The following is a 13,963-nucleotide window of genomic DNA, read 5'->3' as shown; positions in this document are numbered from 1 at the left end:
GATTCATGGTAAATCCCCTGTATGTAATTGCCTCTGCTATTTCTCCTCTGTTCCTTTTGACACTGCACCACACACATAGCCAGACAATCGGCATGCATTATAACAATAAATAAAAGTAACCGGAACAGCAATTGGAAACTACCGCTGATACCACCGACCTGGTGATCACAAAGGCCAGCAAGTGTGTGATGCACACATCTGTGTGATGAGGGGAGTACACAAGGAAGGGATTCCTCTACGTCTCATTGTCTCATGCATCAATGGACCATCATATGCTTTGTCCAGGTTTCTAACATTCTTAAGCATTTGGTGGGAGAAACAGAGATAACTTTACGCAACAGCTCCGATTTTGCTCAGAAAGTGAAGCATGTGACCATCAAACCACACAAATCCATGGTGTCCTTCAATGTGGTGTCTTTGTTTACTAACGTGCCCATAGCTCTGGCGGTCGAGGTGGCCGGGAGGCAGTTATTGCAAGACAATTCCTGGAAACAGGCAGGTGGCATGTTAAATCACACAGATGTGTGTCGTCTTCTCAATGCTTGCCTGTCCTCCACGTATTTCGTTTTTAACGGGATATATTATAAACAGGTGTTTGGTACCGCCATGGGCTCTCCTGTATCTGCTGTGGTGGCAGACATGGTGATGGAGGAGTTGGAGGAATGTACCATCCCATCTCACATAACACAGCCAAGTGTATGGTATAGTTACGTGGACAACACGTTTATCATCTATTCCAGTGAGTCAATTAGTATCATACATGAGGCTATTGGGAAGACCTTTCCATCCATTAGTTTCACCCTTGAAAAGGAATGGAATGTATCCATCGCTTTCCTGGACACCTGGGTGACAAGTGGTTCAAGAGGAAATTTGAACATCACCGTGTACAGGAAACCCACTCACACTGACCGGTACTTGGATTTTGACTCTTGCCATCCCATGGACCACAAATGAGCTGTTGTGCACACCCTCCTTAAAAGAGCACGTGATTTACCATCGACAATCAAAGATAAAAGGAGAGAGGTAAAACATCTACAAGATGTACTGAAGACCAATGGCTACCTGGACAGATTAGTACCAAAAAGGGATGCGATCTTGGCAAAGCCTCGCAACAGGTCTTTCCGACAGGAACAACCAAAAGGTTATTGTGTTTTGCCTTTTGTGCCGGGGGGTGTCCCAAAGGATTGGCAGAGTGTTAAAATTGGCAGGAGTGAGGGTAAGTTACAAACCTATGTTCACCATGAAACAGGCACGAATGCATGTTAAGGATGAACTTCCAAGGAATGACCAGGTAGGGGTGGTATACAGGGTTCCCTGTGTTTGTGGGGCTGAATATATTGATGAGACGGAGAACATTAAGACAACGGGTCAATAAACACCTCAAGGCCTTTGAGTGCAACTTTCCAAAGAGATCTGCCATTGCCAAACATGGTCTGAAGGCTGGCCATGTTCCCCTATGGGATAATGCCAGCATTTTGGGTGCAACCCCCAGTAAATGAAGAAGGAGGATTTTGGAGACATGGCATGTGGAGGAGTCTGTTGTATCGCTCACAGAGGAAGTGTTGGACTTACCAGTAGCTTTTGGCCCTCTCATGCAGAAATGTACCAGAGAAACTGCGTCACCAAGCATATAAATTATTACCTCTGTTGCTGTCACTTGGGTATATATTCTCACTTTAGGTTTGCGATGTATCCGTTTAGCTTAATTCGTTTAAGTTACCACCATCACTTGAAGCAATTAATCATCTTGTTTATTTTCATCGATTTATTTGAATTATGCTACATTTTGTTTTGATGTAACATCCAAAGGTGTGGTTTCAGTTGTTTCAATGGTTTTGATTGACAGTTTAAATTTGAATGGCACGAGTTGTTCCAGAAGGGCATTGATTGGTGGTTCGGTGTCCCCACCCCTTTTTCCCTTATATAAGGTATATATCCTTGTATAAGGGAGGGTATAGAGTTGTTTTGCTTTACTCTTGAGAAAGGTCAGTGGATGCATGTTTATCCGTGTTGCTGATCGAAACGTAGCGCAGTTGTTTGTTTGCTCATTAAAGGTTGGAGAACTAAAAATGGATTCATTTGATTTTAATCCCAACCGCAAGTCATTACTTTATATATATATATATATATATGTGTATATATATATATATATATATGTGTGTGTGTGTGTATATATATATATATATATATATATATATATATATATATATATATATATATATATATATATATATATATATATATTGTTGCAGTTTTGAGAACCCACACAGGTAACATCATTAAAGGTTGCACCCCATAGTTAGGCCACATGCAACATGCAGGTCACCTTAGAACGTTAGTTATTTCTTCGTATATGTGAGATAAGGCCATTTCCAATAGTTATCATCTGCGTTGTGTAAAACAAATAAGAGTAGGCCCCGTTCATTCTGCAGCCCTCCCTCCAATCGACTCCATTGCACACTATCCAGTCTGCACCCCATTGCCCCTCGCATTCGGATGCTCGCAGTTGTTGCACCTTGCTTGCCAGTAGCGTTCGCTGCTCTTGGGCTTTCGCTCGAACCAGCCCAGATGCCACGAGGTAAGGCCCGAAAAGGGGGCGGAGCGTGAGGTCGGGGGTGTGGCCACGTCAAGCAGACATCAAGGGCGGAGCCGGTAAGACCCCAACAACCAACCAGAGCTCGGGTGAGATGGCCTGATAGGGCGTGGTAAGGGTGTAGCGAGAGATTCGAGAGGGTTGGCTGAAGCGGCGCGATATAACCCAGCGCGCAAAGCCCTTCGAGAGGACTCACGTGCATACGGCAGCGGCAAAGGACTAGAGGACTCACGTGCATACGGCAGTGGCAAAGGACTAGAGGATTCGTGTGCATACGGCAGTGGCAACGGACTAGAGGACTCGCGTGCATACGGCAGTGGCAAAGGACTTGAGGACTTGGTTTGGAGCGCATTGCATTGTTGGTTACAAGGACTTGGTTGGAGCGCATTGCATTGTTGGTTACAAGGACTCGCTGGGGAAAGCGCCATTGTGAACTATTGGGAGAGACGCACGATCCTGATCGATTGCAAGGGCTCGGTGGGAATTTGGGTGTGGGCTTACGGGGAGCGCATATCAAGCGCCGGTCCTTCTATTACATACGTGGCCGTGAGCCACAACGTAACCGTTAGCCAGCCTACCTTTCCCCGATGTAATTGTCCGATCCGCGCCACCGACATGCGAGGATCTTGCCTGCTGTCTACCATCGCCTCCACGGTACGAGTCGGGGACCGGAGCGAGCTGTGAAAGAGATCCTTGGGACCATCGCCTGACCATCTACAAACCCCATGTGAGTGAGTCTGAGAGTGTGACTGAGTGTGAACGGGCCCGTGTCCAGGGGATAAGTATAAGACTGTATAAGGCTGCCCTGTGTATCTGCTTCTTCCTCTTCACTGTACATTTCTGCTTCTTCTTCCTCTTCTTTGTACAAAGTGTGTAATAAATTCCTTGTTCTTCCTGTTTTCCTCTTAATTCGACCGTCTTCGTGATTTCTCCATTGGGTAAGCGTGGCACGATCAGGAACCGCTCCATTCGGGTTAGTTCCCGTTAACGGCCCGAATCGCGGCTCGCTTTCACTCGGCGTGTCCACTGAAACTGTGGTTCGGGTGGGGTTATTTCCTTGCTTCCCGGAAGGCGCTGGTACTTAGGTAATAGGACCAATTCGACCTACCACCCTATTCAGCGCTGACCGGAAGGAACGTAATAGCCCCGGATCGCGTCGGCTAGTAAAAAGACAAGGGGATTAATCCCCCCTTGGTAAGGGGAAGGCCGACGTTGGAGATCCGCAACAATTGGTGTCAGGAGTGGGATTTGACCCGAAGTGCGCCTAGCGCACTCAAAATTACGAGCGGCCTAAATTTTATTAGAAACTCAAATTAAATCGTGCCATGGATAGCCAAGGCGGTCGGATGCCGGTGGGGGTAGAAGAGGAGGAATTAGAGTCAACCCAGGATCCCCGGGAAGATTTGGGACAATTGGGAGAAATGGAAGAGGACACTGATGAGGGTGCAACAGTTGTGGTTGCAGGTGTAGAAAATGGCGGCGCCTCGCACATGGTCGTGGCAGCCGAGCCCGCAGCGCCAATAGATATGGGCCTTTTTATGATGCAACTCCGGGCGTATATGGGAGAAGAATTTGGTAAATTGACAGAAAAATTGGATGCCCGGAGTGACAAATCAAAGAGGGAAATAATTGACGCCTAAAAGAATGACATAAATAACTTGGAAAGCAAATTGGGGGGGTTAGAAAGCAAATTGGGGGCCCAATTGGAGGACGTGGGTGGCCAAATGGGAGAAATGAACGAGGGTTTGACGGGGTTGGAAAACAGGATGGCCACCCGAGAGAATCAAATGAAAGGAATGAAGGACGGGTTAGCGGGGTTTGAAAACCGAATGGGTGGCCACATAAAAAAAATTCGGGGAGAACATTGACCGCAGGTCGAGCGGGAAAGGCACATTGGTATGCGACGGGGTAGGAACACGGGGAAAGCCAAGGCGGTCGCGGGAACGTGGGGAAACTTGAGGAATGCGGGGAAAGCGAGGTGGAGCAAAGCGAAGTTAAGTGGACCGGGGTAGAAATCGCGACACGGGGAATAGAAAAGCCGACGACCGCTGAATTGGAAAATTTTATTTTATGTGCGCCAGCGGTCGTCGAGCTTAATAAGGAAAAATAAATGATAGTGGAAATTGGGGTTCAGGAGACGGCAGGTATAGAGGAATTATCGAAGAAAGGAATGGAATGCATACAAAGTCTGCATTCGCATTATGATGTCGTGCTGTCTAACCCCAATGAGAATTTGCAGACGCTGCTGCGGAAAAGGGTCCCAAAGGTGAGCAGGATTGTGTATGGCGCGAAAAGGTTTGGCGCGAAAGGATTTTTCGCGCGCTTGGGATCGCGACGTCACCCGGGCGCTTGTGGAAGGTCCGTGGTGCGCTGTGTGGAAGCGAATGGCGCACGGGTGAGAAAAAAGTGTGCACCGAAGCGCGGGTGTGTAACAGGAGAGTGCGAGAGTGAGAGTGAATGTATAACGGAGTGTATGTGGGAAGAGTGTGTTGAAACGGAGTGTGGGAGTGAGTGCGACAGAGTGTGAGTTGATTGAGGAGCGTGTGCGGGAATGCACACCAGAGCGCGTGATTGGGTGTGTGACAGGAGATTGCACACCCGTGGGTAGGTGTGCGCTGAGTGGGTGTATGCAGGAGTGCACACCCATGGTTGTTACAGAGGATGTAATGGGAGAGAGTGCACAAGAGGAGTGCGTGGAAGAGAAGTATGTAACAGAGTGTGCGAGTAGAATGAGTGTGCCTGGGTGGTATGCACGAGCGAGTGCGGTGACAATGTGTGGGATGTATGGGAGGCGCTGGAGCGCCGCGTTTTGTAAGTGTAGAAAGGGTCGCGTGTGAATGTGAGAATGAGATCCGAGCATCGACGCAGACCGGGACAGCGTTTAGGCCGACGTACAGCCGACGCGAGCTCCCGGGGCGTGGTGTTCTTTGTGTGCTGCGGGGCCGGCGGGGATCGTTGACGCCGCAGCGTGCACGATTTGGGCTGGTCCCCGCCCTGTATGGTCGGTGCCGCGCTTTGACGAAAAAGGCGAACGGCACGGTTTGAGGGGGGGTCGGCCAGGTCGGACCTTCGCCCCCTGGCGGGCGCGGTGCTCCGGCCGGGGGAGGTTGGGTCATCGTGGCGGAGACCGGAAGGCTCCGCGCCGAGATGGCGCCTGGAACCTCGGGCCGAGTATGCCTCCTCCCCACAATCGAAAATGCCGGACGGACCCAACTAACAGGAGACAGGCCACCAGTATGCATTGCTCGGCTTTGCGAAGCCGAGCTGTGAAAATGTATTTCCACCCCGAGAGGCTCGAGTATAGAGGACTGGAATAGCAATAGTGTTGAGAAATGGTACTCTGCGTGTCGGAATGGAAGTTTCACCATTCCTCACACACTTGGGGCAGAGGAGCATTAGAGTATGGGGTTTGGCAGTGTGAACTAGCCAGGGTGGGCTAGGATATTGTTAGGGATTTAGAGATGACCATAGGAAACGTGAGATTTAAGTAGTGACTTTTGTACCGGTAGAGGGGACGTAGAGAGATTAGTTGGTTGATAATGACGAGGGATGTGCTTAGTGGAAGGGAAGACGGGGAAAGCACAAGTATTAGAGGGAAGGAGATAGTTAGATGATGCTGTGTGTGTGAGTATGAGGATGCGCTTTAGGCGCAAATGAGGAATTGAGAATGAGAATCTTTGTGGTGAGAGTGAGCAAATGAGGCAATGGTCTGGGATGACCGGAGAAAGTGTATGAGTGGTGTATTGAGGATGTGTGTAAGTGTGTTGAGTGATTGACTTGCATGGGGTGCAAGTGAATAAATGGTGTGGAATAAATGGTTTGGAGTAAATGGTGTGTGGAATGAGTGGTGTGGAGTGCATGGTGCGAAGGAGTGGATGGGGGAAGATGGACCCCTTCACGAATACCTGGGGTGGGTAGTTTTAAGTTAGGGAGAGGGAGTAGGTAAATTGTTGGATATTGACATCTGTGGTGTGAGTAGTAGCAAGTTGTTGCTTTGAGGGGTGCATAAGTCTGTGGAGATGGCTGGGCGTGTGGGCTTAATTAGTGAGTATGGTTAAATGAGCACTCCGCCACTGGTAGTCTGTCGGCCAGGTGAGGCCGCAGGTAGGCTCTGGGAGCCAGTTAGGGTAGTCGGGAGTTGTTCAGTGGGGCCCGCGGATCCAAGGGAAGGACCCGGGTAGCCCAATGCCAGAGAGGGCATTAGTGGGGTGAGAGAGCCAGGAGGGCCTTCCCCAGGTTAGGGTAGTTGAGGAGCTAGGCAAGCTCGGGTGGCGACTTCAGTGGCGGAGGTGCGCAGGTAAGTAGGACCTGCTGGTAGAGCCACACGACCCAGCCCCGAAATTGTGCGAGGGCACAGATAGAAAAAATGGGGGAGTGAGACCCCAAATTTGGTAGGCACCACAGGATGGTCAATGGGAATTGGTTTTTAGAACCACATAGTGTAAAGAGGCCAATTGGATTGGCAGGGCAAGACCCCGGGTAGAGTAAAGAGTTAATGTCAATTAGAAGGATAGCTAGGATGAAATCTCTTCGCACCATACACATCCACTCACCGAGGTCACAGAACTCCACACCGGGTTTTTGCAAATGTTCGGATGGAAAGACGCGTCATGACGTGGGTGAGACATTGTGTGTGATTCTATCCCTTCCTTCTTGGGAGGGATTGGGGACGAATTTGGTTTAGGGGGAGATATGGGAGACGAGACGGTAGAGACGAATTTGTAAATTGTGTAAATACGGGGAGGGGCAAGGGTAGAGTAGGTTGACATGGGGGGGTCACGTACGGGTAGGGACGAGCTTTCTCCGCTCGCTCGCCCACGCCCCTCATGTCGCATTACCTTGTGATGACGTGTACCCTTGCACCCTTGCCCCGCTAACCTCTGCTTTGTCTTTCCTCCCCACCCATGGACCCATTTTCTTTGTTGAGGGGAGTGTGCAGGTGCCCTGAGCGGTGCGGCTGCACCTTTGCGCTGCACCCTGCTGCCTGCTGCCTGCACCGGTACACCATATGGACCACACGTTCTGTGGCCTGGCACCTTTGCCTGGGCAGACAATCGCGGCAAACATTACCTTGCCCTGCGGACCACTTTTTTAAGTGGCCCCAATGCCATGCAGTCGGTCCACCTAAGCTGGCCCTGCTGGCCGAAATAAAAAGCGGACACGGTTTGTGCCTTTTTATTAATCTTTGGTGTGTCAGGACAAGCAGATCTCAGGTTTTGATGATGGTACACCGAAGAACATGTGCAGGAAGATGTCGCAGCCCAGCAGCCAGCCAAGCACAAGACCTCATGGTTTATGAAATGGTTTTTGTGCATGTGTGATGATTGTGCATTTTTTTATTTTTTATTTAGGTGCATATTGGTGTATGGTGTATTGGTGCAGTGCATTGCATTTGTGTTTCCTCTTTTCAAAATTCCTTCTCTTCCCTTAAAAGAAACAGGTCCTGGGTTGTAGTATTGTAAATAATTAGTAGTCTTGTAAATAATATGCTCCCCACCGGCTTTATGTGTAGTTTGAAAAGAATTCCGTAATTCAGTTAATTGTGGGCGTGAGTCTGATTAGTTAGTACACAACGCAGTAGGTGGGACATATCTAGTGTTTAAAACTGTTGCACTCAGGGTGTTAGGTTAAATGTAGAGGGTAACCACACCTAAGTGTCACACTAATTGTTAAAAAGTAGTCCTGACCCTTGCATCAGAACCGGTCGGGCTCACTGGTATGTGGGTTCGGCTTAGGGATGAGCCTGGCAAAGGAGGGGTGCAGTGTTGTGGTTTTGAGAACCCACACAGGTAACATAATTAAAGGTTAAAGGTTGCACCCCATAGTTGGGCCACATGCAACACGTAGGTCACCTTAGAACGTTAGTTATTTCTGAGTATATGTGAGATAAGGCCATTTCCATTCGTTATCATCTGCGTTGTGTAAAACAGATAAGAGTAGGCCCCATTCATTCTGCAGCCCTCCCTCCAATCGACTCCATTGCATACCATCCAGTCTGCACCCCAATGCCCCTCGCATTAGGATGCTCGCAGTTGTTGCACCTTGCTTGCCAGTAGCGTTCGCTGCTCTCGGGCTTTCGCTCGAACCAGCCCAGATGCCATGAGGTAAGGCCCGAAAAGAGGGCGGAGCGCGAGGTCGGGGGTGTGGCCACGTCAAGCAGACATCAAAGGCGGAGCCGGTAAGACCCCAATAACCAACCAGGGCTCGGGTGAGATGGCCTGATAGGGCGTGGTAAGAGTGTGGCTGGAGATTCGAGAGGGTTGGCTGAAGCGGCGCGATATAACCCAGCGCGCAAAGCACTTCGAGAGGACTCGCGTGCATACGGCAGTGGCAAAGGACTGGAGGACTCGCGTACATATGGCTGTGGCAAAGGACTAGAGGACTCACGTGCATACGGCAGTGGCAAAGGACTTGAGGACTTGGTTTGGAGCGCATTGCATTGTTGGTTACAAGGACTTGTTTGGAGCGCATTGCATTGTTGGTTACAAGGACTCGCTGGGGAAAGCGCCATTGTGAACTATTGGGAGAGACGTGCTATCCTGATCGATTGCAAGGGCTCGGTGGGAATTTGGCTGTGGGCTTACGGGGAGCGTGTATCAAGCGCCTGTCCTTCTATTACATACGCGGCCGTGAGCCACAACGTAACCGTTAGCCAGCCTACCTTTCCCCGATGTAATTGTCCGATCCACGCCACCGACATGCGAGGATCTTGCCTGCCGTCTACCATCGCCTCCACGGTACGAGTCGGGGACCGGAGCGAGCTGTGAACGAGATCCTTGGGACCATCGCCTGACCATCTATAAACACCGTGTGAGTGAGTCTTAGAGTGTGACTGAGTGTGAACAGGCCCATGTCCAGGGGATAAGTATAAGGCTGCCCTGTGTATCTGCTTCTTCCTCTTCACTGTACATTTTTGCTTCTTCTTCCTCTTCTTTGTACAAAGTGTGTAATAAATTCCTTGTTCTTCCTGTTTTCCTCTTAATTCGACCGTCTTAGTGATTTCTCCATTGGGTAAGCGTGGCACGATCAGGAACCGCTCCAATCGGGTTAGTTCCCGTTAACGGCCCGAATCGCGGCTCGCATTCGCTCGGCGTGTCCACTGAAACCGTGGTTCGGGTGGGGTTATTTCCTTGCTTCCCGGAAGGCGCTGGTACTTAGGTAATAGGACCAATTCGACCTACCACCCTATTCAGCGCTGACCGGAAGGAACGTAATAGCCCCGGATCGCGTCGGCTAGTAAAAAGACAAGGCGATTAATCCCCCCTTGGTAAGGGGAAGGCCGACGTTGGAGATCTGCAACAATATAGATATACAGGGGGCTGCAAAAGATAGGTATACAGTAATGAAAAACAAAACGTGCTCACAAAACGTATTTTATTGATTATACAAGCATATCAATAATAACATATCAATAATAAACATATCAATAATAAACATATTAATCCCTCAAATGTTCAAACTGTTTGCCCCCGGCATTCACACACTCCATTCACACACAAATTTCGCATGTGGAAAAAGTAAGTACACCCTTGGCTCCAACAGGTGGTATTGCCCCCTTTGGCAGAAACAACCTCAAGTAGGCGTTTCTTATAACCGTCTACCAGTCTCTGACATTGACTGGGAGAAATTTTGCCCACTCTTCCATGCAGAATTCTTTCAGCTGTGCGATGTTTGAGGGGTTTCTTGCATGCACAGCTCGTTTCAAATCCCCCCACAACATCTCGATGGGATTTAGATCCGGGCTTTGACTTGGCCATTTCAGAACGCTCCATTTCTTTCTTTTCAGCCATGCCTTGGTGGGTTTACTGGTATGTTTAGGGTCATTGTCATGTTGCAAGGTCGACCTTCGGTTGAGCTTCAACTTTCCGACAGATGGCCTCACATTATCCTCAAGCACCCTCTGGTACAATGAAGAATTCATAGTAGATTCGATGATGGTGAGCTGCCCAGGCCCTGATGCAGCAAAGCTGCCCCAAACCATAATATCGCCACCGCCATGCCTTACAGTTGGTATCAGGTTCTTGTGGTCAAATGCTGTCTTTGGTTTTCGCCAAACATGTCTTCTGGTACTGTGGCCAAATAGCTCAACCTTTGACTCATCTGTCCAGAGCACATTGTTCCAGAAGTGCTGGTCTTTGCCTAGGTGTTCATTGGCAAACTTTAGTCTTGCCCTGATGTTCTTTCTGGACAGAAAAGGTTTCCTCCTGGCACACCTCCCATGTAGATCAAATTTGTGCAGCCTCTTTATCAAGGTGGACTCGTGCACTTTGACATCGACAGTGGCAAGAGCTACCTATGGGTCCCGTGATACATTCTGGGGTTCTTAGAGACTTCTTTCAGCATCTTGCGGTCTGCTTTCGGGCTGAACTTGCTGGGGCGGCCTGGCCTGAACAAGTTGGCAGTTGTTTGGAATCTTCTCCACTTGTAGATGATCTTCCGCACAGTCGAATGATTGATTTCAAATTGTTTGAAGATCTTTTTAAATCCCTTCCCAGGCATCTATAACCTTCTTTCTGAAGGCCTCAGAGAGCTCTTTTGATCTAGACATGGTGACGCCGCACACTTCAACAACAAAGAGCAAACCAAACGAAATGTCTGAGGTTTAAATAAGACAGGTTCCTCCAAGATCCTCTCTAACGATGTTCTAATCATTTGCACCTGAGCTGGTGCACCTGAGCTGGTGCACCTGATTCTAATTTTAGGTATTTGAAGTAGTGATAAATGTAGGGGTGTACTTACTTTTTCCACATGCGACATTTGCATTTATGTTTATTTAAATTATACAATGGACTACAAAATGTTAATGTTTCATGATATTTGTTATATTATATCACCTTTATCTATCAATATTGTTGAAATGAAGATCGAATAGCTGTATGTTGAAATATGTTGAAAAAGTCAAAACTTTACATGGTTTTGTACTTACTTTTTCACGTGACTGTATATACTGTATATATATATATATATATTTTATTTTTTTTTATTTTTTTATGCCCAGGCAATAATGGAAACACCTATGTCACGATAATGGACCTCATTATGACGATGATCACGATAATATGAATAATGTAATTAGTGCCTTGAGAATCATGTAGCATACAAAACAATCCACATAAAAACAAACAAAACAAGTACAGATACATTCAAAGTACACCGGCCCCATTCCAAATAAATAAATATCCTACAGCGCGGCATTGCCGGGGTGCCTTCAGTGACCGGCAATACCGCCGTGCAGCTCATAAAGACTATATTAGGAGGGAAAGGTGGACAATATTTGATTGATTAATTGTATAATTAAAATCAACAAATAAAGATCACACAATATTTTCTTAATCAATTGGCTAATAGCTCCCTAAACAACCAGTGCTTCATCCGAAGCTGTAACTTTTTGAAAATTAATTTAATATCTCATTAATCGATAATTTATCAATTGGCTAATGGAATCCATAAACCACCACCATTTCATCTGAATCTGTCGCTTTAAAAAAATTATTTAATCATGTCATTAATCGAACAATTAAATAATTTATCGATTAATAGATTTTTTTTTTTTTTTTTTTTTTTTTATACAAGATCGAGGCTCGTGAAAGAGCTAACATTAATCACACAGAAAGACAAACCGACACATAAAACATATGACATGGGGAGCGGTAGACAAGATGGGGCGAGAGGAGGAGGAACACAAACAACATCTGAGAGCAGGGACATCGAGAGATCTGTGGGAGGCGGAAGGCTTTGGGGGGGGTGGGGGGGTGGCATGGGAAGGGGCAGTGGGAGAGGTATAAAACATATGGACACAATTAAAATCAACAAATAAAGATCACACAATATTTTCTTAATCAATTGGCTAATAGCTACCTAAACCACCAGTGCTTCATCCGAAGCTGTAACTTTTTGAAAATTAATTTAATATCTCATTAATCGATAATTTATCAATTGGCTAATGGAATCCATAAACCACCACCATTTCATCTGAATCTGTCGCTTTAAAAAAATTCTTTAATCGTCATTAATGGAATAATTAAATAATTTATCGATTAATAGATTAATCAATAAATCAAAAATAGCCTTTGCAGCCAAATTACTTGGTCATTGTCATGTCCAAATATCAGCTCCCGAGCTCAAAAGGTGCCAGAGATAATGGCCAGAAGAGCCTTTGTATATGATTTGGGGAGGGCAGGGTAAAATGTACCCTGCTCGTAGAGTTTCTGTACACGTCGATGCAATGAGGAATGCTTGGCTCGATCCTTTGGAATGTTTCACAAAGTTTGGTCACACTCTGCTCACCGACGTTTTGTCTCCTGTTCCATGGGCAGAGCTGCATGGATGTCCGGCGTGCCGCCTGCGGCCCCAAACACATCTGGAGCGGAGTGGAGTGTCCCTGGGCCTGGACGCCGGATACACGCCTGTCCCACACTCGGCTCCTTCACCATGCTTCACGCACAAAGACTGTTGTGTTGCCTTGTGGAGGCTTTTTTGGGAACTGAAGGTGGAAAGGAAGTCTAAAATGAATGATTTTGGGAAATGTGGGAGATGATGGAAGGGTTTCTGGATTTTGATAAAAAACAAAAGCACATTTGCTTCTCCAAATCTTGATGAAACAAATTGAGGAGATTGTGATAAATGTATTTATGGATTAATTTGGACCTTTCACAAAGCACAAAGTGTTTTCTTTAGGTTTCCGACTCACGTGGCACGGATTCACCGATGATTACGATTTGCTCAACATGGAGTACAGAGAGGACTGTTGATTTTTTAAAAGATGAATTATTTTATACATGAACCAACCAATTTCAATTTTCAAATGAGAGATTAATCTTTTGAGGATCGAAATACTATGACGTTATGTGCAGAGGAAATGACTGAAAATGTCATTAAAGTGTGCTGTCCAGTCAGGCTTTGGGCCTAGTTACTGCAGGGCTTTCTGATTCCGACGTTTTTATCATCAAAAAAAAAAATCTTACTTTTGATAAATAAATATTTAAAAGCTTTGGAAAATGCACTTTTAATAACATAAACGTTATTATTCTATAGTCATAAAATAATCGATAACATGAAGTTAATTATTCAGTTAATTGATTTTGATCAAAGGTTCATCCAACTGTCTCTTCCTGCCCCAGGTATGGTCGGGTAAACCCCCTAGTGGAATCGTCCTCGAGACCCCAATTCGGCCTTTGTGACCAATTTCCTTTTGCTTCAAGAACTGACTAAACTTAGTTGGGTCGACGTGGTGTCGAACGAAATATTATTTTGAACCACAGTGTAAGGTTACCGCCGCCCTTGTGCCAGGTCGCTTCATGCCGTGGAAACCATGGCTTTCAAAATCATTGGAATGTCCTGCAATGAAGTTGTCTTGGGGCCCATCGCAGA

The 13,963-nt window shown here is 46.9% G+C and overlaps 1 protein-coding gene across 5 annotated transcripts in view; it reads left to right on the top strand.

The window, feature by feature from the left end:
- The window catches only part of ALDH16A1 (aldehyde dehydrogenase 16 family member A1), an 89,811-nt gene extending 76,323 nt beyond the window's left edge, over positions 1-13,488 (top strand). For all 5 annotated transcript variants that reach the window (XR_013623395.1, XM_068117943.2, XM_068117945.2 and 2 more), the window contains one exon: positions 12,910-13,488. Coding sequence is in view for 4 of the 5 variants with exons in the window: in XM_068117943.2 (XP_067974044.2) it covers positions 12,910-13,080 (171 nt within the window). In the remaining variant the exon portion in view is untranslated. The remainder of the gene's footprint in view (positions 1-12,909) is intronic.
- Positions 13,489-13,963: the final 475 nt, after the last annotated feature.

Source organism: Myxine glutinosa, chromosome 5 (genome assembly GCF_964187855.1).
Source record: "Myxine glutinosa chromosome 5, kmMyxGlut1.1, whole genome shotgun sequence".
NCBI classification, from domain to species: domain Eukaryota; kingdom Metazoa; phylum Chordata; class Myxini; order Myxiniformes; family Myxinidae; genus Myxine; species Myxine glutinosa.
The sequence above is the reverse complement of the archived record's forward strand: the minus strand, read 5'-3'. Positions and strand labels throughout refer to the sequence as shown.